Source organism: Cryptomeria japonica, chromosome 4 (genome assembly GCF_030272615.1).
Source record: "Cryptomeria japonica chromosome 4, Sugi_1.0, whole genome shotgun sequence".
Classification (NCBI taxonomy): Eukaryota; Viridiplantae; Streptophyta; class Pinopsida; order Cupressales; family Cupressaceae; genus Cryptomeria; species Cryptomeria japonica.
In genome coordinates, this window is record NC_081408.1 from 525934436 (window position 1) to 525962401 (window position 27966).

The 27966-nt window shown below is 38.1% G+C and overlaps 1 protein-coding gene across 2 annotated transcripts in view; it reads left to right on the forward strand.

The window, feature by feature from the left end:
- Positions 1-2825: 2825 nt before the first annotated feature.
- LOC131069024 (mitochondrial carrier protein CoAc2) overlaps positions 2826-27966 on the forward strand; it is a 41653-nt gene continuing 16512 nt past the window's right edge. The window contains exons 1-4 of one of the 2 annotated variants that reach the window (XM_058004321.2): positions 2826-3301; positions 3781-3866; positions 4885-5092; positions 5548-5683. In XM_058004321.2, coding sequence (XP_057860304.1) covers positions 3098-3301; positions 3781-3866; positions 4885-5092; positions 5548-5683 — 634 coding nt within the window. In that variant the 5' untranslated portion in view covers positions 2826-3097. The remainder of the gene's footprint in view (positions 3302-3780; positions 3867-4884; positions 5093-5547; positions 5684-27966) is intronic. The other variant, XM_059219935.1, reaches the window with a different exon arrangement.

A 27966-nucleotide genomic window follows, 5' to 3' on the forward strand; every position in this document is an offset into this window, starting at 1 on the left:
CTAGGGCAAGTATTTGGGAAATTGAAGTAAATTGACAAAAATAGGATGTTGTAGATATCTAACAGAGCCATCGACAAGGGTCTGGGTAGAAGAAGAGAATCAGAACCTATTCCTGAAAGTTCAGGTCGATTTTTTGGGATTGGGTACTAGAGATTTACCCTGGTCCTTCGATTTTCGCTTCGTTGAAATATGAACCTATTCGTCGTCATTAACTCTATCTGAATCTCTGAGTATAGCTCCTAAGTCAATTCCCGTAATGAAGCTTGCTTGAATCCTCATGCAAGGGTTTTAGGATGTCTTGTGGAATTTTTTCATAGAAGGTTGATCATGGATGCCATCTTGAATGCTTGAACTTGACTTCACTTCTTCTCCAATGCTTGATGAATGTCTGATTGCTTTCTCACTTGAATTGGATTTGCTAGAGTGTAATTAGGATAATTAGACGACTTAGGAGATTGTTGAGATTCGAAATGAGTGGGGTAGACCTCCTTTTATACTTGACTTCTTGAAAATTATTTGAATTTTTTAGAGTAGGTCGACATGGGATCCAATTTCCTACTCACTTGATGTGATCGTTGTGAGGACCAATTTTGGGTCTTGATTGAGAGGACTAGAGTGTTGGGTGCCCTAGTCCTAAGAATCAAGACTCAAATCTATGGAGAAGGCAGGGAAGATGTTGAAATTGTAGGTTTGTGAAGTGGTATGAGTAGAATGAAAATAGTCATCTAGCATCAAAAGACAAAGCACCAAGGTGAGATCTAGGTGAGAACAAAATTGTATGCATATATAATTTACGATGCTACAACATGTATATATGTATGTAGATGCACATATACATACACACACATGTATATATATATATATATATATATATATATATATATATATATATATATATATATATATATATATATATATATATATATATATATATATATATATATATATATATATAGATATGCATATATATACATATGTGGGTGTGTGTGTGTGTAGATATATACATATCTATATATCTTCATATACATATACACACATATCTACATATATACATATACATATACATATACATATACATGTACCTATATATATACATATATGTGTGTGTTGGAATCGTTTGCTGTCATGCCAAAAGCTCAAACTATCAATGCTCGTTACAAACACCAGACTTAACCCAAATCCACGGGAGGCTCACTGACATGTCACAAATCTCAAGGTCGGCGTTGAACGCTTCACTAACAAGGGGTAGCTCACTGCCAACAATCCCCCCCTCAACGTGACCCCAGGGATTCGAACCCTTGACCCATGGCTATGATACCAATTGTTGGAATTGTTTGCCGTTGCGCCAAAAGCTTGAACCATTAGTGCTTGCTACAAACGCCAGACTTAACTGAGATCCATGGGAGGCTCACTGCTATGTCACGAATCCTGAGGTCAGCGTTGAATGCCTCATTGACAAGGGGGTAGCTCACTGCCAACAATGTGTATGTGTGTGTGTGTGTGTATTGAAATGTTTATTTTATTTTTGTTGTTTTCAAGTTTGGTGAATAATTTATTATTTAGTTAAAAGTTTTATTTTTACCAATAGTAACCTGAAGTCCATTTGTTGTTACCTTCCAAGAAATCATTTAAATTTTATTATTTTATTTCCAAAAAAAACATGTTGCAAATTTGGAAATGGTGGAACATTCTAGCATTTATGACAAGACTTTTGTAGGACTAGTGGTAGTCAGAGTTAGAAAAGAGCACTCAAATTAGATGCTTGCAAATTGATTCTTCTTACACTAACAATTACAAATTAGTACAATTCTTTCATGCTGATGTCATGTATCCTTGAATATATAATTTAAATGTAAAAATGGCCAAATAATGTGTGGACATTGGAGAGAATCATATGAGAAACCACTAGGTGCCAACAAGTGTTCTAAAATGCATTTTAAATTAATATTTTAATTTTTTTCATAACTTGGGCATTGGAAATGAAGGAGAATATGCTAGTGCATCACAAACGTCAAAGGGGACTTATCCACTCTAGTGCCAAAATTTTTATATTTCCATCAATTATTGAGAAAAAGTTGATTTTTGATAGACTGGGGAGTTGAAAGGACAAAATGAAGCTAAAAAAGAAAAGCAATCAGCCATGGAGGTTTTATAAAGAGCTTGAGTTGCAACTTCTATTAAGTGTTGCAAGCACGAGAAATCACAAATTGAATATTGGAAGTTATTCCATCAATAAGTTTATTAGTTTTGATGTTTTAAAGCCTCATCTTACAATGAAGCTAAGATTGTTTTGATTGTTGTCCCGATCTAGTTGAAGGTAATTGTGTGGGATAAGTTTTATAGCCATTGGAGCTGTAACATGAGGCCTTGAGGTCACCATATGACTATAATTTCAATTTGCAATCATTAATTAGATGATTTAGTTTCATTTGAAGTTAGTGTGTGTAATAGGATCTGTTATGGTTATTGTTTTGAAATTAATTAAAAAAAAAAAATACCTTTCATATAATTTGATTAGTTTTTTATTATGACACTAAATATATGATAATCACTAAACTAGAATTAAAAAATTATAATCAAAATAATAATTTATCAACTTTTTTTTTGAAATATCAAAATTCTATTGCACAAAATCTAAATCAAATTTATTAGTTTTTACATTCATAAAACTTAATTTTAATAATAAAAAATATATTTCTTTATTTAGAAATATGTATAATTTGAGATATTTGGGAAATGGCGAGGAAGAGCCAACCAAATGCCTTGCTGATACAAACATTGTTCCCTAGTTGCCACGTGTAAGAATAAATAATAAGAACATCCTTTACTTGCAGGGAAGGAAGATCAGTGAAAGGAAAGAGATTATATCCATTTTGATTAAAACTCTTTTGGTCGCCGCATAATCCATTGAATTATCCACGCTCAGCCGCCAACTGTTTCTTCATAGATTAAACTTGCAGCCTCTTTTTCGCCCCCTGCTGGTCACATGGGGGCCAACAACTATGTGATCAACACTCATACGATCAGATCTTTCTCCTTCAAACCAGCCTGACTGTGATTCAATCACGAGGCCCTTTAAAAATTATAACTGAATTTCATGAACATGGGTTCCTCGCAGGATCCCAGTCTAATGTCAAAAACTGTTGAAAAAACCTCATTAATGGCAGAGAATGAGGGAGCCATTAAAGGGCTCTTTTTGGACCTGCCACTTTACATGAAGGAGCTCATTGCCGGAGGGGCTTCCGGTGCGGTTGCAAAAACAGCCGTGGCGCCCTTTGAGCGCATTAAAATTTTATTTCAGGTTCAATTTCAATTCTCAATTTCATGAATTCATAATTTGGATTGTAATTCAATTTTCTTGTTTTTCTTTTAAAATTTTTCTTTTTTTCTTTTTCTTTTGTCAATTTCTTTGTTAAGGTGGTTGTTATCATCAATAATATACATAATTGTTGGGCAGAAATGCGTTTTACATCACTTTCAAAGATTTTTTGTCTTTTTTATAACATGGTTACATTGTGGGTCTTTAACTTTAAACAAAGTCTCAGCCCTAAATGCATTGATTCAATATTTTTTTTTTAAATTCCTTGACTTAACGATGATTAGCAATGCCAATTCCTGTTATCCTGAAACGATTTTTAAACTTCTGTTTCAATTACGGTGCAAAATGTTTTGGATTTTGTGGGTCATTTGATTCTGGACCAACGCCTTTGATATGCGTTGAAATTTGAACTGCCTATGCATAATTGATGCAGAAAAGCACTTACCTTCATTTTGTGGCAGACGAGGCGCGGAGAATTTCAATCACTGGGTATATGGAAATCTTTTGGAAGGATACTTCAGACCGAGGGCATTGGTGGCCTTTACAGGTAGGATTTGTTACAAGCAGCATAGCTGCATTTTCAGCAAGATTTTGAATTGCCCTTTTAGTTTTTGAATTCGCAATGGATAATTTTAAATTTTGGGGGATTTTTTTGTTTTGTTAGACGTTCTTTTTAATCTTCCAAGCATCATATATGATTTTTCTGAAATATTAGTCTATTGTTTTTCTTGTATCATATATACATTAGTTTAAAGTTTAGTTTTGATAAATTGTATAAGTGGGTGGAATTTGAATTCGACTGCTTTTCCACAAATAAGTCATGGCATAGTTTATTGTTTCACAATTTAATTGGTTTATCATATCGTTTTTCTTAACTATTAGTTTAGTTTAAATATTAGTTTACCATTCCATAAAGATGAAGACTCCACTTCCTAAAGATTTCCTTCAATTTGTCTTGCCCTGATGCTCAAAAATGCTACCCATGGACATTTTGTGCCAAAGTCCAGCTACTTTACTGATATGCGTGGTGCAGTTTGGAACAATGTTAGCCTTAGGCACTGCTCTGCATTCAATTGGAAATGGTCATGTAAGCAATGTCAGAGGTCCAGACGTAGTTTGGTTTTGGTTTCAAACTGCATATGCGGTGCCTGATTTGTTTTTTAAAATTCCTTCTTAAGATATATTCCGAATCTTCATCAATTGTTTAAGAAGAAACGGGGCTAGATTTATTTTCTTAATTTATGAAATGAAAAGCTTTTCAACTAATCTATACTAAGAAATATAGTCAACCTACAGATTTCCTTGACTGTATCTTGGCTGAATTCTCAAAGATGTTACACTAGAATATTTTCATCCATACGTATTGCTTATTGCTTTGTGTAACATTGCTTAGGACAATGTTAGGCACCTCAGTTTTTCATTGGCAATGATCATAACAAATGAGAATTGAAAATTTGTCAAGAGGACTGGATGCAGTATAAATTTGGTGTTAAATTTGATATGCAGTAGCTGTAAGTATTTTGTTGATTGAGGAATTTTCTGAGTTTCTTATATAATTGTTTCAGAGGAAACGGGGCTAGTGTTGCTAGAATTGTCCCATATGCTGCTCTGCATTTTATGACATATGAACAATACCGCCGCTGGATCATTAACTATTATCCTGGTGTTGGGACTGGTCCAATTGTTGATCTCTTGGCAGGTTCCTTGTCAGGAGGAACAGCAGTTATGTGCACATATCCACTGGATTTAGCTCGTACCAGGCTAGCATATCAGGCAAGTTATTTCAGAGCTTTATTTCTGAGAGTATAGTGAAATTCTAAAATGCCAATGGTTTATTACAGGCTTGCTGATATGTGTCTTACTGAATTTTGAGATAAATCTTGTAATCTGCATGTACATAGATGTCAGCAAGTATCAAGACAAATCCTCTATATCTGAACATAATTTTTCACAGAATTTGTATGTGCTTGTCTGAGAGTGTATAGAGATGCCTCTCTTGGAATATTGAATATTTAATTTTAAGAATAAAGGCATATAGACTTATTCTTTGTGTACCATATTAGTAAACCCGAAGCAAAAGTTATCTAATCTGCTTTAAAACAAATATGCATGTGTGGAGAACAGGATTTTACAATTGCAATGAACTGGAAAGTAGAAGACATGAATGCATATATAACTCGTTACTTTTCTTTCTACTCATTTTTATGTTCCTGTATTTACTTGTGCAGTTGACAGGATCATACAAAACACATGTGGATAAGAAATTAAGGCATGCTCATTTTCAGCCAGCCTACAAAGGGATGGTGGATGTGTTTGCAAATGTCTACAGGGAGAGTGGCTTACGCGGTCTCTACCGTGGAGTAGGTATGGACAGAGAGTTTTTCTCTCTTATATATGACTGGTTAGACTGAAAAAATGTTTGCAAGCATTTCCATTGATTTGTTGGTTAAAACTTAAAAAGGAAACAAATCATTGAAGAGTCAATTTAATTAACTTCTGCAGCTTGGTTGCATTTGATATCACATCCGTGTAACTTGTCAACTTAATCATTCAAGGGAAACAAATCACACTTATAATGTTTAGCTTTTGATGTTCAGAAAGCGTAATTAAATTGTGACTTTAGCTGGTACCATGCATTGTAGTTGCTTCTGTAATTTAAACATCTGCATAATGTGTATTCCACCTGTACTGGTTTTCTTTCTACTTCTTGGGTAGGTTTCTCAGACCAAATGCTGTGCTTCTTATTCCTTGATTATGGAAAAGACCAATAACATGGTTATGAAATGTTACTTCTGGTTGTAACCACATTATTTGTAGATCTACAATGAGCAACCGCACTATTCAATTGTAAATTTTCCAAGCATTAAGGATAAAGTCATACAAGGTGATGCACTTTTAAGTTCACTGGTTCTATTCTGCACCACCGGTTTTGGCCCTTCAACAAGTGTCCTGGTTTCTTGTGACATTCAAACTGTTGGTGTGAATAAGGTATTTTACCTAACTAGCTCACTAATGGGTCCTATTCACATACACAAGTTTATTTAGGTCCTAGGGAATCTTTCTAGAAGGCATTATGTCATGCTCCCACCAGATTTGGGTTGACAGCCCTTAAACTAATACAAATCAGAGTCTTTTAAATTTAGCCAGTGAGATTTAATAAAGAAAGCCGACTAGCATAAATATAAAATATTTCCCAAGTGACAAATTGTAATGTCCCCGCTTTGAAATATAATTTAATAATAAATAATAATAATAAAATTAAAATACAAAAGAATAAAAATAAAAATTAATTTAATATATAAAAAAATATAATTAAAATTTGATTAAAGTTAATGAATGGTCAAAAGGCATGAAATGATAAGTTGCGATTCCCCCAAATATGAGGTATAAAAGGGAGAAAAGAACTCATTTGAAGGGGAGATAATTTGGGGAATCAGAAATGCAGATCTGATTTAAATAAGAAGTGGAGATCTGATTGTGAAAGGTTATGTCCCTTTCAAAGGGCAGAAATAATGAAGAGTTGTACTCATTCAAAGGGTGTTAATGGTGAAAGTGTGTGTCTCTTGCCAAAGGGTATACATGAAGAAGAGGTGTGACCTCTCTCTCACATTGAGAGATATAAAGGAAAGGAATCAAAAGCATCTAGTGACATCACCATCGATCAGGTCAGATCAGAACTGTTATTAAGTTACAGGCAGTAACATCCTTGTTCTTGGTGGTATGCTTGGGGATGTGCTTAATATGTATGCTTAATATACAGTGTTCCATGGGCGTTGGGGACGGGGGGACGCAGGGACGGGACGGGGGGACCAAGGGTCTAAATTTTGGGACGGCGGGGGGACGGTGGCGGTGGGGGGTGGCGGGGTGGTGGTGCTCATATACTTATACATATACATATAGTACTTGAAAAACTAGTTTTGAAAAGATGTATAACAGTATAAGAATTAGATTTCAAATGAAACTATAGGAAATACCAAGATTACTTAGATTAGTAATACTAATTGCTAAAAGTAAATAAAATTTGACAAATGAAATTGTCAAATTGGAGATTTCTCATTTCTATCATATGAATATCGAAAAAGGAAAACGAAAATACGAATATCTGATGCCATTGCAAAGTCTATAATAATAAAGATGATTACATGATTCATCATTACAATGAGTAGCCAAATACAAATACGTGTAGCAATAGCATTACAAAAGAGACTAGAGTCAAAGACAAAATGACAAAACTCAAAATGTAGCTAATGGAGGCCTCTAATCATCTACAAACTCCTCCTCATTGGAACTGCTGGACTCCTGAAGATCAAGGTCCCTCAAGCTCACACCAACTAGCCCTGCATTTGAAGTGGTAGGATCATCCTCATCAATTTGTGAAGGCTCCTTTGGCTCTACATCCCATCGTGCCGCTGGACTCTCCTTGTACACAAGTGTCTTGCGGTCCATGAGACGCAAAGCACTGTGTACAGCCACAAGCTTCTCTGCTCTCTTATAGGTAAGTCTGTTCCTCTTAAGAGAGTGGATGAAGCTATATGTAGACCACTTCCTCTCAGCAGCTGAAGAACTGGAAACCTGGGATAGCAGACAGATGGCTAGAGTGGTGGTCAAAGATTTCGGGCCATGACAATTCCATCATAAAAGTGGGTCCTCCTGTGCCATATTGTTTATATCCATCTTTGTCGCATCTGAATAACCTCTAAGAGTGGCAAATCTTCCCCACTCAGTGCGCATTGTGCCGGCATCTCTGGAATCAAACATCTTCTCTATGCACCTAAAGAAACCCGCCTTCACCTCATCATCCTGAATCGGTGTTGATCTACCCGGTTTAGCCTTGTACCACTTAGGATTCAAGGCAAAGGCAGCTATATGCAAAGGAGTGTTCAACTTGTCCCATCTATGCTGAATGATAGGCTGGATTTGCTCATTGTAGAATACTAAAGAGGGGTCCTTCACTCGCACAACAACCCTCATCTGGTCAAGCATAGAGTCAATGCACTCATACACCTCTCCAAGGTTAGGTGCATCCCCATCCCCATATCTGATCACCTGGAATACTGGAGAAATGGAGACAATGTATTTCGCATCAATCCAAAACACATCACTCTTCACTATCTCCTTCACCCTTCTCCCCTGCTTTGTCTTGGCCTCAACCCACCTATTCCACTCATTAGTCATAACCATGAGTTGCAATGCCTCTTGCAACTCAATCATTCTCTCCAAGAGAATGAAATAGGATGCATATCTAGTCTCAACTGGTTTCAAGAACTCCTTCTTTGCGAAGGTCCTGAAGAGTGCATGTGAAGTGTGGTGGTTGCAGATAAACATCTGCACATCTCTCGCATTGGTGACCACTCCTCTAATCTAGTCTATCTTCCCCATGTCCTTGAGTGCATTGTTCATGGCATGCACACAACATGGGGTCCACCAAATGTGTCTATAGGCTGCCTCAATGAGACTCCTTGCTGCTCTACACACATGGGCTGCATCTGTCACTACTTGGACCACATTTTGTGGCCCAACCTCCTCAATAGCCTCCCTGAGGACCTGAAACTAGAAATTAGCATCTTTACGATGCCCTGTACAATCAATTGCTCTAAGGAAGTATGGGCCCTCTGCACATGTGACCATGACGTTGATGAGTGGACGATGGCTAATGTCTGTCCACCCATCCATAACTATGCTGCACCCCGATGCCACCCAACATGCCTTCATCTTCTCCATCAAAATATTGATCTTGGAATAGCATTTATCTAAGATCGAGGTCCTTATTTTCGTCTCCCCTAGTGGCACATAAGATGGTCCTCCCTTGGCCACCATAGCCATCATCTCCCTATAATAAGGAGACCGTGTAACATGAAAGGGAATGCCATTGGCAAAGAACTTGCCAATGGATTCATCTATCTCATCTCTCAGCTGCACATTAAACATATCAGCAATGGGGTTTCTCTGTGGTGTCTGCAACCTACGTTTCCCAGCCCTGGTGGCAGTAGAAGTGGAAGTGGATGGAGATCCAAACATCATTCCTCCCGTCTGCGAAGCATGAGAAGTATGTGGCACATTCTGGTTGCCCTGAAGTGCTGCCCTAGTAGACAAAGTAGTAGGCATTGAAATATTTGTGTCATCTAGAACCCCCCAAAGCCTGTTAAATTCAATTCTGTACTGTATATTTTTGGCTTCCTTCAAAAACTTACAATGTTTCACGCCTTTTCCTCTCCAAAACAGAAAGTGTGCATTCACCCTACTAATGTTACCGAATCATTCTGTGTCACAAATATTGCACTTCCACTTCCTTGTTCACCCACTTGAATGTGATGTGCCTTGTACTGATATTTATGAAGCAAACTGTTTTAGAGGAGACTTAGGATCAAAATGACCCCTAGCATATCGTGCCAAGTGCCAACAACTCTGAAGGGCAACCTATACTAGCTGGTGCACTTGCCATAGAACTAGATTGGGCTCCAGGATCAGCCCCATGGTCACCCCCCTCATTTTTCAGGTTCATATTCTGAATCATTCTCACTATGAGAATGGATTTCCATGTCATCTTCACTCATGCCTTGGGAGCTAATTGTGAAATTGACACTGCATTTCACAAAATAAAAATAAAAATAAAATCAGCCTACTTTAACAATATATCTAAGTTACCAGTACGGGTTCGGATTCGGATTCGGGTACGGATTCACGGATTCGGCAAAAAAAAAAATCTTGGGTGTGGGTACGGGTACGGGTTCGTCTGTACATATATATATATATATTTTAATGATATATATATACGCATTTATTATACATATGTTCGATAAATACAATCCATACAAAAATAAAATATTCAATGTGACTTTCCATACATAAATGATAAATGATAAATCTATAATTATTAATTGCTAATGCCAATAAATATTCATATATCGCAAATGTAATTAGTAAACTAATAGCTAAAGTCTAATATCATATTTGTAATTTGCAAAAAAGATAATATTCAAGTTTCAAGTCTTTTTTAAAAAGTCATAAAGGGGCGAATTAGAGTTTTATTATATAAAAACTATTTTAAAAAGTTTTTTTTTATTGTCTTTTTGACTCGTGGTCCTATTTTTTGGAAACCACGAGCCTGGGTTCATGCGGGTCCTCCTGGGTTCGACCTGGGTTCCACCCGGGTCCTTCCCAGGTGGTCGGGTTCCCTGTGGGTCCTGCGCGAATTAGAGTTTTATTATATAAAAACTATTTTAAAAAGTTTTTTTTTATTTTTATTTTGACTCGTGGCCCTGTTTTTTGGAAACCACGGGCCTGGGTTCATGCGGGTCCTCCTGGGTTCGACCTGGGTTCCACCCGGGTCCTTCCCAGGTGGCCAGGTTCCCTGTGGGTCCTGCGACGCAGGACCCACAGGGAACCCGGCCACCTGGGAAGGACTCGGGAGGAACCCAAGGAGAACCCAGGAAGAACCGGGACCGGGCAAGAACCAGAACCTGAACCCAGGCCAAAAGGGGAAGAACCGGTAACTTATTTTTAAATTTTTTTCCTATTCATCTCAAAATGAGATTTGATGTTGAATCTTGAGGGCAAAATGATTCATCATTTTGCCCTCAAGATTCAACATCAAATCTCATTTTGAGTCTTGAGATGAATAGGGAAAAAAAATCCAAAAATGACATAGAACAATGAAAATCAGAAAATAAAACAAAAAAACACAAGAAAAAGTTGAAAAACCCTACATTGTGCTTGAAAAATCTCTCCAAAATGTAGAAGAATCTTCTTCTTCCTCTTCTTCTTGCTTCTTCTAGCTCCTATCATGCTTGCAATCACTTTTCTCACCCTTCAATCAGTCTTCTTCAAGTTTTTCCTCCTCTTCAGCTTGCTGGAAAAAAAATCAGTTTTCCAAAATGAGAGTGAAATCTAAAAGAAACATGCTTTTGTGTTGTTTTGGGGGGTAGGGTGGGGCCCACATCCAATTAGGGTTACCCCTTAACCCCCCCAAAAGGCACATGTTTTTTAAAAATTGCCTTTTCCAGTTTGTTTTGACTTGGGAACGCGGGAGACGCCCAGACGTCTCCCAAGGAGACGCGCAGACGTCTTCGAGGAGACGTCTCCACGTCCCGACAGCGTTTGGGTGGTGGTGGCGGGACGGCAGGGGACGTCGCGTCCCTGTCCCCCCGTCCCGGAGACGTTTCTGACAGGGGGATGTGCCCAAAAAGGGGGGGACGCGTCCCCGTGGAACATTGTTAATATATGAAGCCTGATAATGTTCTTACGTAGGATTTAACAGTAATATTAATATAGATTGCAATATATATGACAGTCATACTTAATTTCATATACATTCCTAGTACATGAAAGATTTTTATATATATAGCCCAGTCCTTAGTCTTCCACTAATGCCTATGTAGGGATAGGGGGTTTGTGTAGGGGAGACAAAGTAATTTGGTTACTAGATGGGTAAATCCTAAGATGGGTAAGGGCATATATTTCTGAAGCCTTGAGGGAGAGTCCTATGATGGGCGTAAACATATGTTCCTAAGAAACCTTGAGGGAGACCGCTCGTAGACTGTTTTCAAGCGCCCTAGCATAGTAATTCCACCATCTTCTGTAGGGTTAGGGAAGAAGTGAGGGGGAACCCTAAAGTTAATTAGTTATTTATTGCATTATGTATACTTCTAATCTCAATAACCTAATTTAAGACATAACGATGTTGAATGATGTATGTAAATATTGGGAAACAGGTAGCATTCCAATAGGGGACATTACAAATGGTATCAGAGCTTTGATCCATCCATCCTGGAGGGTAAACATGAATTAATGAATCATTCTAGTCAATAAGAAGGAATCTAACAATACATGTATTTGCGTGTATGCTCGTGTTTGCATATATCCATGCGTAAGCTCCGTGTTTTTATGTGTATGCTGTTGTAGATTTTGTCATTGATATCAAAGGTTGGTTTCTGAAAAGAGAATTGGAATGAAATATCTTTGAGCTACTTTGCTACATGGTGGACTTGCTTGGTTGCTAGGTTGAGCTGCTTGGTGTCGGCTTGAGCTACTTGCCTGTCTGTTTGAGCTGGTTGTCTGTCAGCTTAAGCTGCCTACTTGTTTTCCATGTCACCTGCCATCTCATCTCTTGAATATTAAAAAAGGGAATCGTTTTTATTAATGATACAAGCCATGAGAAATTTTCGAGGAAGAAGGTGGGTATGAATATTGGTTCTCAAATTTACTAAAGCGATTGCTTGTATGAAGACGTGAGGTTGCTATGCAACCAAATATAGCTAGGTGTTTTTTTGGGATTGTTTTTTTTGGGAGGTTGTGTGTCGCGTATGAAGGATTTTTTGCAAACACTCCTTACATTTGGCATGAGTATTCTCCTTTCTTCGTGCTGAGTTTGAAATTTGTAGCCATATCATTATTTGTATTTGTTTTGACTATCTTATTGGTACGTGTTGTGACCTTTTCACACATCGCCCCATTGCTACCAGGGACCCCCGTCTTTTCCTGCTTTCTGCGTTGTGAGGTTAGGGTTTTGGCTGCTTAGTGGGCAATTTTTTGTGTTTCTCGTGCCCGAGTCTCGGAGTTTTGATCATGCCTAGTGCCGTTTAGGGTTTTTGAGGTTATAGGATCAAGCGTGTGAAAATTTAGATTTCTAAATGATCCTAGTTTGTCAAAGTGTTGACCCTTTTGGAGTGTTAACGTGTTTTTTAAATGCCCTCATCAATGATTTTAAGTGCTAAGGTGTTTTCAGACCTTTTGGAGTTGTTTTCTCGCTCCTAGAGAATTATTCAAGTTGATTTCACACTTTGTCCCAATAGATTTCCTTGTGTCACGCTCCAATTTTTGATAAATTTGCCTAAGTCCAGTTGAGTTTTATTAGGTTTCGAAGTTTCTAAGTGATTTTGAGTGGAAAAATCATCATTTAGTGGATGAAAATTCATATTCTAAGGGTTAAAAGGTCAAAATTCCATACTAGAGGTGCTTTTCCCCTCATATTCCTGACTACCCATGGTTTTCCTCTCTCAAAATCTAGACTGGACATGGATTTCCCCTGAAATCCATACTTGCTCCATTTTTCCACCACTGCGAATCCATACTAGGGTCGTTTTTCCCCTGGAAGCAATAAAATTTGACTAAGTGTTAGGATTTATCCTGACTACCCACGTTTTTCCACCAGGGAGGTATGGATAGGTTGCGGATGACGTTTGCATTCATTCCACACCTGGATCGATTTTCCACTAGGTCTTTTGTGACAAGTTTTTGAGGATTTTTGTCCGGACTTTCATCCAGACTCATATCGATTTTCCACTGACAGTATTTTTCATGATTTTTGAGTCCGGATTTTCATCCAAACTGAGGTCGTTTTTCCACCAGAGGGGTATTTTTGTGTGATGGCTTAATTTTAAGTGGAATTTTTCATTCCACACATATCGATTTTCCCCTAGCCCCATTTTTATGCACGTTTGATAATTTTGAGTCCGGATTTTCATCCAGACTGGGATCGATTTTCCCCTAGCCCCATTTTTTATGCACGTTTGATAATTTTGAGTCCGTATTTTCATCTAGACTGGGATTGATTTTCCCCTAAGGGGAATATTTGATGATTTTTTAAAGTGATTTTTGTGAGGATTTTTAATCCTTACTAGGATCAATTTTCCCCAATTGGCCTATTTTTGATTTGAACTGAAATATTTTAATAAATGAGCCCCATTTAATTGTTTTTTAATAAAAGGTGATGACTATTTAAAAGATGAAAAACAATTAATAAATGATTTGCAATAAGCATTTAATGTTTTCAACCTTCTAGAAGCAAATCAGTTTTACCCAAGCAACTATAAGAACAAGTGTTTTATCCCACATTGCTTGTGTGGTGAGATTTGATGATGAAAGCAAGTTTAAAGGGAGGAGTCCAGCATTATTTTATTATTTGAGTTTGCCAAGTGTGTTTGTGCAAAGGGCGATTTTCTCCATAGTTGGCGATTTTGGAGCAAGTGTTCAAGTAGAGTGATTGATTGAAGACTCTTCTTGCTGCCATTTTTTTCCCATTGCCATTCCATTTTCCAGCTAAGCAACATGATTGGTGGCTGCCATTGTCGATCAAGTGCCACGATTTTTGGTGAAGATAGCGATTTTGTGCAAAGGCGTTTTTTTGTGTTTGGAGCTTCTACCTCCAACTTGGACGATTTTTGTTGATGCCGCCATTCTTGCTTGCTGTTCTCAGACCTAAGTTGGCAGATTTGAAGGCCATTGATGACGTTTTCAGACTTGTGTGAGGTGACGCCATAGCTGGAAAATTTCGATTTTGGTTTGGTGCCATATTTTGGTGAATCCCTTCACACTTGGTGGCTGCCATTATTCCTACTTGCTGAGGTTACTGCAGATCTGAATTTTGAAGCCATTGCTTCAGCTAGTTCGACCTCCATTGTTGGCTAATCATCAATTTTCAGACCTAACTTTTATTACCCAGCGAACCACAACTATAGCAATTTGCATTTGGAGACACTTTGGGATCATTTTCAGACCATTGGAGGACTGTCTCAGGTCTGCAACTTTGTTATTGGCTGCTTGTCCTCAGGAACTTATCTTTTACCAGCCATACCTATGCTCCCGAGTTTGATTGTTTTCATTGTCCAAATAGATTTTTATCAAGTTTGTGCATATTTTTGAATGATTGCAACTTGTTTTGAAAGGTTAATTTATTAGTTGCAGGTTGTCTTCAGATTTGTGACCTCCATTGTTGACTGCGGAAGGTGTCTTTAGACATAAATTTATGTGAAAACACAACCTTTCACACCTTTCCCTAGTCACTCTTGATCTGGTATACTCCTTTGCACTATGATTTGCACAAAATTTCTAAGTATAAGGAGGTGTTGATTTCATGAGGGTTTCATACCCTAATCTTGTCACATTTTGTATTTAATTGTTAAGATCTACCTAGAGTGTGGACTATTTTCCTGACTTCATACCCTAATTAGCCTAAATCATTAAGAAGTCAGGAATTCTATTAAGAATATTATATTTTTCCTAAGTTCTAACTTCAAGCTTCGTATAGGTGCGATGTTGAAGTCCGGATTTAAGGAAAGAAGAGAACAACAGAGGATACTGGAGATTGGATTCTATCCAAAATCCAAGATGTCATCCAGATGGAAGGGGATTACGGATACAAACATGCATTTCTTGAGCTTGAACCTGATGCGACAGCGGATGTTTGGAGTCGGAAATCAGATTCCTTCCCCAGCGTATGTAAACATTATGAAGAGTGGTATTTTTCAAGCCGTTGGATTTCCACAGTCCATACAATGTAGTGAACTTATCCTGGAGTGTGCACGATGTTATGATCCTCGCTCGCGAATGATCAAGACTCCTAAGGGCGTTGTCATTGCCTACCTTGCTGAGGATGCGATTGCTGAAGTGTTTGGAATCCCACGTGGAGTAGATATGAAGAATACAACTAAGGATGAATATGAAGAGCTGTACACGAAGAAGATGGATGCATGTAAGAGTATAATAAACAAAGAGTGGATGATCGAGCCTAGGCTTCATCATTCCAAGGCTCCCAAGACACTTAGGTGAACAAACTTCAAAGATAAATATAGTGACTTAGTAGTCCTTCTTAACAGAGTGATGGGGATGCCGTAGGGTGCAATATATGATGGATGGATGTTCTACTTCATCCGGGATTGTCTTAGAGGGACGTTGATAAATTGGTCTAGAATCATAAGTGACAATTTGGACTTTCAGCTGAGGAATGTAGAGCGGTCCAAGTCATTCGCCATGACTTCCTACTTGGTATACCTGCTTGCACGGTTTGTTTCATACAAATGATTGATATGCAGAGGTGAAGTCGAGAATGGGCAAGGACAATTCAGGAGTCATGAGTGCTATCCCTAGCTGAACATGTATAGAATTGAAGACTATAAGAGAGTGAATGACGTATTCACAATGTACATCACGTGGATGCTGCAAGGCAGAATCCACAAGAGGTTGTCCAAGGAGGCAACAGAGCTAATAGAGAAATATGGATAATGGTATATTCAGTTTCCCAGTTTCACGTACCTTAGGATTCATGGGTTTCAATCTGAACCCTACAGGCTTCCTAGGTATCCTTCCGACAGAATGATCTTGTTGGAAGTGGTGAGACAAATTCTAGAGTTTGATTCCATTCAGAGAGAGAAGCATAGGACAGGCATGACATTCCCTATTTCAGTTGGGAAGACGTTCGAGGTTTGCTAGTCTACCTTAGTCGCCAGCACTGTGAGTGAGGAGCTTGCATTCTATTGATTTGCAACCTTCAAGAAAAGAGAAAGATTTGATCCAGAAAAGAATGTTGGAAGGCACTGCGAGTGAGGAGCTTGCATTCTATTGATTTGCAACCTTCAAGAAAAGAGAAAGATTTGATCCAGAAAAGAATGTTGGAAGGATTAGGGGAGAAAAGTTCTTCCACAAGGTAGATATAGAAGATTATTGGGCCAACCTGATGGACGAGCAGGCAGTGAAGAGACGAATGTGGTCCAGAATGTCAGTGGATTTCATGAGGAAGTGTGAACTTTTCCTCATTCCTGATCAGGTGTTAGATGATAGGGATCATACGCATCCACAATATGAAAATGAAATGAAGAAGGCAATCTTATTGCCTAATTGGTCAGAATCAGAAGAGATTGATTTGAATGTATTGATGAGAGAGGTCTTGAGTTTCTCCCATACATGGGTAGATATTTAGATGAATAAGTAGTTGATATGGGTGTTTCCTTCACTTATGAAAAGATGAAGCCGAAAAATCTACTTCCGAAGATGATCAGAGGACTATCAGTGATGTTAGGATTTATGCGGATGAAGAGAGTCAAGCTCCCAAGAGAAGGAAAAACATGCCAGGAGGAGTCAAGGCCAGAGCGAAGAAGATTGAGGAGGTCAAGAAGAAGAAACAAAAGACTATCATTCCTTCACCTATCATTCGTTCACCACCTCTCAGTGTCTCATCAATTAAGGAAATTGAAATAACAGAACAGAATAAGGAAACCCAACAATGTTCCAACACAGTGATTCTACTAGAGAATATTCAGGAGTTACATGCCACAACGACATCTGCTCCACCAAATGAGAATGATGATCAACTGTGATCCCTTACTGTCCTTTTGGAGTTTAGTTTGGGAAATAAGATATATGATTTGACTAGGAGTAATCTTGATGATGATGATGATGTTATCTCGGCATTGAGAGGACTCGATCGAGATATGTGTCTCGATGATGGTATGGAGATGGCCGCTATTCCCGATTGGCTAATGAAAAGTATGGAAAAAAGTAAGAAAATGATAGAGGTACAACCTATTGATAACATTGATGACTACCTAGCTAGGAGCAATAAGGAGAAATAACCCAAGAGAGCTGAGATTTTGTCGCACATAGCTAGAGATGAGACAGGAATGCGGATTGCGCAGGTGGTTGTTCCTATTGGAGGAGTGATGGTGGACATTGCTACTCCCATGGATTTCCAGATTACTTCAGTTGCCCTTGGCCGTACTACAAGAGAGAAAGAGTTTCAGGAGGTTGGTGATAACCTTAAGGTGATCAGCGCACGGTTAGATAGAGAAATTGAAGAGAAGGATAAGTACAGAGAAGAGAATATTAGACTTAGAGAGTATATTGCGGGGATAAGGCGTGAGAATCCCACCCTTATTTCCCCTATCGCGGTTGATCATGGACTACATTCACACTATGAGGCAGCAAGAGATACGCTCTCGGAGGTGGAGAAGTGGATTGAGATTGCAAAAAAACAGGCAGATGATTTCCTTACTCAGTTTGTCCAGGCATATGATAGGACAACATGGCTCATGTTTAGAATCTAGTATTTGGAGGGAGTTTGGGAAGAATTCTGGCCTATTCAGGAGAAGACTATTCCATGCCTCAGAGCTTTGAAGAAGATTCCTAAGTCCACGTTGATCAACGAGAGCATTGTGCACAGTGGAGACAGATACGATTTCCATGGCTGGTATTGTTCATTGGCCGTGAAGAAATCAACTTATGAGAACGCCCAGTTGAGTTGTACAGAGATGGAAGGATTGATTCAAGACATTCAATTGAAGATCCTTGCCTCAATTGAGGAGTTATTGGGTGTTGATGTCAATGATGCTAGTGGTTTACACTTAGCCAAATTAAGAGACAAGATGAAACTTACGTATTTTTATCAGTTGGACTCTTTGAAGAAGAGTCAGATAGATGATTTGGTCTCTTTATTGATTCATGTTCATAGTTCGCAGAAGCTCATGCCAGATTGGGAGAACACTTTGGACACTTGCTAGGATTCATTGGACGTGATTGATTTGCAACAGGATACCTTGCTTAGCATTTCCATGGAGGAGTTAGATTCTGTATTGGCTAGATTCTTGGAGTATGCTAGGAGAGAGAGAGATGCAGGGAGGAATCTTCTAGAAGATTCCCTATTTGATGACTAGGTATCTTTTTATTGGGCCATATGTTGGTGACACCATTTATTATGTAAACCCTAATTAGGGCAATTCTAGGGTTTTGTTGGCATGATCTTGGCCCTTGATTTAGTTTTAATATTGGCCATCCATTTTGTAAGAGACTCTATATATACCTCCTTGTCTCTCATTTGTAAGAGAGTTTTTGTAGAATTGTTGGTATATGTTGCAACTATTTGAATCTAAATCATTGTTTAATTGTTGGTGATTTTGCTCTTCAAATGTTGTCTTTGTATTCATGGTTCTCAATTCCTCCAAGTTAGATTAGAATTTATTTTCATGTTTATTAGATTGAGTGAAAGATTTGTCGAATATATTTGTGTGGAATCCTTAATCCATACCACTAGCCTCTTGCCGTTGGTAAGTGCGCCTTGTGTGGTCGACTGGAAATTTGAGTAAGCTTAACTTCAACTATTATGCGTCCCTTCACAAGCATCAACTTGGATGGTGTCAACGTTTGATGGTGATAGTTTGAAAATCCTTGAGTATACCTTAGACGATTGCACTGAGCTTGTGTCGATACTTGTTGGCTGTTTGTGAGACCTTGCCTAGTCTGATTCCACTAAACCTGTTCATCATTTCCTACATTATTAGGCCTAAAATAGATTTCCTAAACCCTATTCCTTTTGCCCATTTTTTTTAGTAAGAATTAAGTCCAGAACTACATTGCCAAATCCTAAGTTGTCAGCACACATATTCCGCATATTTCATGATCAAAGAAGATAATCCTAACATTTGTGTAAGTCCCCAAGTGAACACAACAATTCACATCGACCATTGAGTTACCCACTCATCAAGACTTGACATGTAGAAACCTTGGAATCATTTTAGTTGATCTTACCCTTAGCATCTGAGGTGATTTTGTTCAAGAGGGTAAATTACTTTGGTATTTTATTCTGAAATGTTATGTGCATAAAACACACATCAACAGTACGGTGTGTGGAAGAACCACTGAAAGAAAAATTTCTGAGCGTTGAAAGTATGAAGTGCTTTGGAAATATATCTTGAGCGATGTAACTTATTCTGGGTGGAGATGCCTTTACAGAAGTTATCACACTGCAGTTGTTATGAAGAACACAACACAGTGCGGTGAGTGTATGAATAAAGTCAACGGAGGTATAACCTTTTTCTGACTGTTGGCAGGGAAGACGTGTTTTCCTTTTATATTTGGAAAACGTTTCTTAAAATAGAGATTGTGGGTTGCATTTCAGTGATGGAGATCAATTGCTGGTTGGGTGGTGTAGTTGTGTATTGTCATTTTGTTTCTAAAAAAGGCCCACGTGAATCTCTCTTGAATGTGGTGGATGATGTTGTAACCATTGTGGAAAATCGATTTTGATATATAAGTATGTGGGATGTGCTAAAGAGGGGTGTGTAGTAAGAACTGAAAACGGTGTGTGGTAGTGGTTTAGAAGTTTGTGTTATCTTATGCAGCCACAAGAAGAAAAATAATGAATTTTTTCTTTAAGGACTGTGGGACAAGTGAGTGATATTGGAGAGGCAGCGTACTCTAAAACAGATGTTAAGTTCTTCACAGCATAGTTAAAAATTAGTTGATGATTTGTGTATTTTGTATAACAGAGGCGTGATGTATAAGTTTTGTAAGTAGCAGTCAATGTGTACTGAATGGAACTAAGGTTGAGTCTAGCAGGGTAAGCATCACGGATGAGTTGCTAAAAAACTTGTGAATTCTTCTTATCAGACTATGAGTGAAGAATATATTTAATTATCCTTTCAGAGTTTATTGGCAGACTGGTAATCAAATATTGAAGCTGAGAAAAGGAGAGTTTTTTGAATTTGAAGAAGTGAAACCTAAAAACTTTGAGGTTGGTGCCTCATTTGGTGGAGTGGGTGCTTCATCATTTATGTCTGCGATTCAAGGAGAGTTGGTGCTCACTTGTGTAATCTGGGTTGGTGCCCAATTTCAGTGAATGAAAGCTATTGTATGCCGTGGTTTTTTACCTGAAAGAGTTTTCTACGTGAAACTTTGTGTTCTTGTGTTCAGGCTTTCTTTATGCTGTTTATATCATATAGTTGCTGTAATGGAATATATTCTCTCCTTGCAGTGAATATCTGCACACATTAGCAAACTGCTGTTTGACACTTTTCCAGGAAAACAACAAAATATCATAGGCAGATGTATAGATGACTAAACCATACTAATGTGTAAACTAGAACATTCATTGAATAGTATTATCACAGATACACCTTATGTAATTTATAGTTGTCAGAGTTGAAGAGACTAGCGTGTACTTAGAGAAATCTATTCCCTTGAGGAGCTTTTCAAATGCCATTTTGTGATTTAAGCATGTTGAAAATATCATTTCTGAAACTGCAAATTGTAAAGTACTACCAAGAAATCAATTTTCTTACGTATTAATTGTCATTATTATAATCAACCAAAATCTTATGAATCTTATATTCAGTTATATGTTGTCATGGTGGTTTATGACAGAACTATTCTAAATTGTGGACGGTTAGGCCCACACTAATATCACTTTCCTCATCCACAGTCAAATTCCTGTTAATGCCCCTGCTCTGGACTGTAAGCTAAAGGTTGTATACTCAATATGGCATCCTCTCATACATTTTGTAGAGGGTCTACCACATCCTCAAATTTTTTATATCTAGTTATCTGTCTTCTAAATTGACTAATATTTATATCCATTAGCATTAAAGAAAATAATTAGTTGAAGTACATGCTGAGTTGTGTCTTACTTGTTCTATAAGTCATCTTATTCAGAAGGAACTTAAGAATTTTCTTTGAAGAAGAATACATTCGCCGTAGTTATTATCCCAGAAAATGGAAGTTCTTTGCTGGTTCACCATAGTTTTGATGTGAGTTTTCTTCTTGTGTAAGTAGTGGACTCGCCAGAAATGGAAAACAACAAGCCTTTTCATGTTAAACTGCATATAAGTTGTCTTCTTCCTGAGGATACTTGAGACCACCCTGAGTTTCCAACATCCTTGTATACAAGTCTTCAACGTTTCATAACTGATGAAAGGCAACTTGAAACTCTTTGACTTTAATAGGGAAAAACTGACCTTTCAATCTTGCAGATCAATAGGTGAAGGTGATACTTAACCATACACCTGAGAGTTGACTGCCAAAATATGGCCAAAATCTTAAATAATAAGGATGAATGTATCCATTTACTGCAAACAAACCTATCAACTACAGCTGCTAAAAGCTAGAATTATAAATGCCTGGCAATTCAATATCACATTGCACAAGTGTTAACTTCTGAGTTTGTTGGTTTCAGGACAATACAAAAATGGAATGTATATGGATAAACCTTTCTTCAAGTTAGAAGGGGAACTCCCTTGTAACTAAAGGTAAACTAAGCCCTAAACTTATGTAGACATCCTGTAGATTTACACAAGTTAGATCTTATGGTTTGAGCATGCATAGCAATCAAAACAAAGAACTTGCCTATGTTTTTGGTTCTTGGGCAAGGACACAATGCTTATCAACATTTCTACTCAAGATGAGAGATTTCTATATATTTTCTTGAAACTTAACCTACAACAACGAACAAGTGTGTGTTAGTATAAGGTAGCAAATCAAGTAAAGTAAGTCTACAATGATCAAAAAGAAATTGCATGTTCTATGCTCTCATACGGATTCCTGGCATGAAAGACGCACAAAGACCTTGCATAAAAGTTAAACCCCTTCTTTTACCATTTGTTTAAGCTCCAACAGACTATAGTTGACAAGACTTTCTATTTGATTCTTTCATTATGTGAATCTAGGAGCAAATACTTCATTATTCCTCTCAGTCATGCCATTGTTTGGTCTTATCTCCAATTGCTAATAAGCATTTGCAATGATATTGTTCTGCTTGTTTGATTATCAAGAAAAAATACTAGGCACTCATTTTAAATGAGCATATACCATTACTGTATGTACTGTTATGCTTTTTGTGGTTTAAAATTTCGATAAAGGGGTTATCTTACCTTTGTCATCTGGCGTAATAACATGTATTTAACCTTTGACTAGACACACCTGCATTTTCTGAAACAATTCCCTTGTAACAGTTTCAAGTGAGTAAGTTTCTGATCTTCTTGGTTGTTCCTATTTGACGTGAAATTGAAGGATCTAGCTTTCCCTTATTCATATGGTTCCCAAAGTAAAAGGTTTGGCTGAAGCTACTAATGCCTTCATCCTTGTTAATTAGCTAATCTGTCATATCCTGCCTAAGATCTGGATTGCAGCCTGTTGTGACCTTTTTCACACATCGCCCCATTGCAAATGGAGACCCCCTGTTTTTTCTTTTTAGGGTTTTGCCTTGGCGTCACAACTGCTAATCACCAGTCTTTTTGCAATGAGGAGTTAGAGTTTTCAAGGGGTCATCCAAGTCAAATAGGGAAATCATGCTCAGAATAGTGTTTGGACGTCACGAAAGCACTTAGAATGCTTGAAGGACGAAGATCGCAAATGCTTTGGGTCAATTTTGACACCTTCCTATTTTTTAGGAATTTTGCTTTTTTGCTTTTTTGATTTTTGGCACTTTGGGACCTATTTGGGAAGCAGCTTTTTGACTTGCTTTTTGGTTTTTGGTTTTTTGGTTTTTTCAGCTTTTTTGAAAGTTGACCTAGGATTGGGTCCCTCAAGTCATGGCAGCAACATTCCTATCTTCAAAATAAAAAAATTGTGTCTCAAAGTGTAAAGAGTAGGGTAAAAAATCCAGGCTAGGGTTTTGTTCCAGATAATCTAGATAAAATATGGCAGATTAAGCATCAACATGGCAGGTCAAAATTGAGCATGACAATAGAAGAAAGGTTGGGAGATGGCAGGAAGAAGGTATAGTCCGACCAGCAGCTAAGGAAGAATGGAAAAGCAACCTCAAAGGCTGCCTAAGGCTAGGAAAAAGAAATGTCCAAACACCTTCAGAGTCCGGCTGGGCCTAAGCATGCATCAAGTCCGCTCTGCCTAAGGTTTGGCATGGCAAGAGGAAGGTAAAGTCCACCTTGGCTAGGGAGTCATCAAGTCCGCCATCCTCAAGAGGTTGATTATTCGGCACAAGTCCAAGTCCGCCAGATGAAAGGCATGTCCACTGAAAGGGTTAAGTCCGCCAAGCCACATGAAAAGATTGTCCAACAAGCATGGAAGTCCGCCCAAGCAAAGGAAGGCATGTCAAAAGCAGCACAAAGTCCACCCAGCTAGTAGAGTATGTCCTAAAGACCATGAAGTCTGACCTAGGCAAAGGGAATGGCAAAAGGCTGGCAAAGCCTGCCATGCCTAAGGTAAGGTCAAATCCGCCCAAGGTAAAATGTGAAGCTGGCTTGATCAACATGAAGTCCACCCTACCTAAGTAAGGTATGTCCAAACAAGTCTTGAAGTTCGCCCTATACATGGCACATGAAGGTTGAACCCCACCCAAGGATGTCCTATGATGCCTAAGGTCCGACCAAGGCAAAGATGAACATGGCTTATCACAGTTAAAGTCCGGCCTCCCAAGCAAGGATTGTCCAAGCATCTAGCAAGTCCGCTCAAGAGGAAATGTCCAAGAGGATGTCCAAGAAAACATCCAAACAAAGGCTCAACTCTGCCCAAGGAAATTTTTTTAGAAAATTGGCTAATTGTTGATACCTTGGAGATAAAAAAAAATTCAGAAAATTGGATAAGTGTTGATACCTTGGAGAATAAAATTTCAAAATTTGGTTAAGTGTCAAGGAAATTCCCTAGCATATGCAAAAAAGCTATCAAGTCCGCCGTATCAAAGATCAAGATGGCAAAGGAGCTATCAAGTCCGCCCTCCTAAACAAGGAATGTCTAAGGAGTCTTAAACTCCACCCAAGCTAGGCAAAACAATGTCAAAGTCCGCCAAGGAGAAAGTAAAGGTGGCTGGCCAATGATAAAGTCCGCCACAAAGTGGCTTGTTGATGTGCTAAGTCCGCCATGCACTATGGCCTAACAATGCTCAAGGTTAGAGGGGCTAAATTCAAATTGTCCAAAGGCCTATGAAGTCTGCCTAGGCATGAAAAACAATGTCCAACATGAAGCCAAGTCCGCCCATGACATGAAGAAGGTGAAGTCCACCTAGGACAAGGCAAATTGGCCTAATGTATGAATCAAAGCTCGCCATAAGGAGAAGTTAAATGACATGACAAAGTTGTCGAATCCGCCAAAGAACATGTGAAAATGGCACAATACATGGGTAAATCCGCCATTGGCGAAGGGTCAATCAAGTTTGAGGTTGGAAAAATCAATCCAACACTCAGAATTATTTTTCAAAATTTGCCCAACACAGAGAAAATTTTTGAACACATGAATTTTTAAGAAGTTCCTCACAATACATGACCAAGATGTATGTACTTGCCTAAGTGTGAATTGGCTCGATAAAGCTAAAGTCCTACCCGAGGAAGGAAAGGAATTACCAAAGTCCGACCCAAGTATTGGAATTTGCCAAGAGGAAACAAAACTGGCTAAGTGTGGAGTTTTCCACAACAAAAGAGTCAAATTTAGACTAAGTGTTGGAAAGGAAACAAAACTGGCTAAGTGTGGAGTTTTCCACAACAAAAGAGTCAAATTTAGACTAAGTGTTGGAAAGGAAACAAGAAGAATGAAGAAGAATAAAGAGGAAAAGTAATGAGGAAATGAATAAAATCCTTGTCCAAGGATGGAGTTTGTCCTACTTAGCACAAGCCAAATTCAGAATAGAAGGCAAATCCACAAGCAAAGTTCGTCCCAACATAGAAATGGCCAAAATCTTGGCTAAGTGTTGAAAGGTGACTGCCAAAGTAATAAGTAATGCATTGTTCACGTGAAGGTGTTACAAAATGAAATTGAATAGCCAAAATTTGCCTATGGGAAATACTTCACAGAGAAAGTTCCAATTTCTTCCATTGTGGCAAAGGTAGAGGGGAGTTATTCTCCAAATTCAAGGCACTTGAAGGAATTTCAAAGCAATCAAGGCAACTTTTGAAGGATTTCATCTCTTGAAGAATTGAGGACAAGCTCACAATCAAGAATTAGATGGTGACAAGAAGAGTATTCCAAAAAAATTTCCATACTTAGGCAATTTCTCAACACAAATTGGAGAATTCAGAGGAATACCATCAGTCCAGTTCAAGCAGGAGGAATTGCAAAGCAATCAGGAAAGAAAATCTTAATAACTTCAAGTCCAAACATTCGCTCCAAGGGGAGACTTCCAGGCCTCAAAGATTCAAATACAAGTGAGGAAAGATCAAAATCTCGAAAGAAATCTGAGATCACAGCTAGGAAGAAGCAAGCGCAAAGGACAAAGTTGTCGGCAAGGAAAGATATTCTAAGGCAAGTACATGGAAAGAGAACAAAGTGACCAAGGAGGACATCCAACATGCTGAGGTGGCACCTCATCATCTTCCAACCAATCAAATTATTCCAAGTCAACATGTCCAGGTTCAATGAACGTGACTTATCCACGAAGGCTTCTAGAAGGCACATTCCACAATGCAACAACTTTCTATTTTATTATTGGTGTATATTTAGCAAAAGGACAAGTGTCCCCAAATGTAATTTTCTCATTGGTCGAGAGGTAGTTAGTTGTAACAAACCCTAATTTGGGTTTTATTTTGTAATCTCGACCGTTGATTTGAAATCAATCTTGGCCTTTGAATTGTAATTGAGTAGTCTATTAATAGAGCTCACCCCTCATTTGTAAAACATGGGAGCATGGTGCAAAACATGTTGAGATAGTAAATTGTTGTTTATGACTGCCAAAGTAATAAGTAATGCATTGTTCAAATTGATGGTGATTACTTACATTATTTTGGAGTTTACATGGTTCTTATCCCTCATCATAGCTTAGATTTTATTTCATGTATGTTAGATGAATGCAAGATCTGATAAGTATTGATTTATGGTGAATCTTCCGCTCATACTTTTGATGAACAAATGATTTTTGTTAATTGTGTAAAGTTAGTCTGAGCTTACTTTGTGGATGCTTAACTTCTATTTGGATGAATATTGTTCGATTTGATGGTAGTTATTCATGACATGAAAATCATAAGCGCATCCCTTGAAGATTGCACCCACTTTGTGTAGTTGTCCCGGCGTGGCGAAGCAAGGTATGGTTATTGGCTTCACCAAGTCAATACCATCTCTTGAATTCTTAGGAATAGATTAGAACTTCTAAACCCTTATCTCCTTTTCAGTTTTCTTTAAGTCCATGATCCAAGACCTAAACGATAGAGCTTCATTGTCTAGACCTTCATTGTGAATTAAACAAGCCAAGCGTAAGTCCCCCTTGTATTTTAGCATACATTACCAAGGAAGCTATCCAACATAAAGTCGCCTGTTCGCACATATAGACTTTGGAGTCGCCGTGTGGTTTCTCTCGCAATCTTGGCACACAGTGTGATTTTGTTCAGGAGAGGATAGAGTATCCTTGGATATTTTATTCTAATGTTCGGTATATGATAAAACGTACACCAACCCAGCCCTAATTAATAAAATAATCTATTGAATTTATGCTGAACTAAGTTAGAAATTATTAGATTTAGGCTATTATGGTTGAGGGAGGGAGGGGACAAGTTTAAGGAAACTTAAGAGTAACATTTGAAATAATTCCTTTAAGGAGCCGACCTAGGGTTTGATAAGTCAAGTGCAACAATATAGAAGTTTAAATAATAAAGGGTGATCACTATATAATTAAGGCTGACCATGATAAGGAGAGCAGGGATTAGGTAAATAAAACAGCAATTAATATGAAAAAAATCATGGCCGACTTCCTTATTAATATAAAGCAATTTATATATGTAAAAGGGCAGTGGTCAGTTGGAAGGGACAAATCACTTGGAAGGATGGTGATATTGGCAAAGAGATGCATCCCTCCATCCCTCTTAAGAAATATTTAAGGCAGATCTTCATTTGAGAGAAGGCATGGAATAAGATCAGAAGTTCATATATATATATATATACATAATCTGCACCCATCTAACAGGATCAGATTTTGAGATAGATCTATGTAAATTGCACTAGCAAGATAGCTATTAGAATCAGCAAATAACTGGTATGCAACCTATTGACATTTTTTTTAGGACAGCGCCTAACACAAAATAAAGTTGCTTAATGGTCACTTCACTCTCTCTTGATCAAAGATAAACCGTATACTAAGATTGCGATAAGAGCAAACGGCTAACTCCAAGGTTCCAGTTATGCAATGGATGTGACTCAGTTGGCTTGATGTGATATGCTGGTAATCCAAGGGG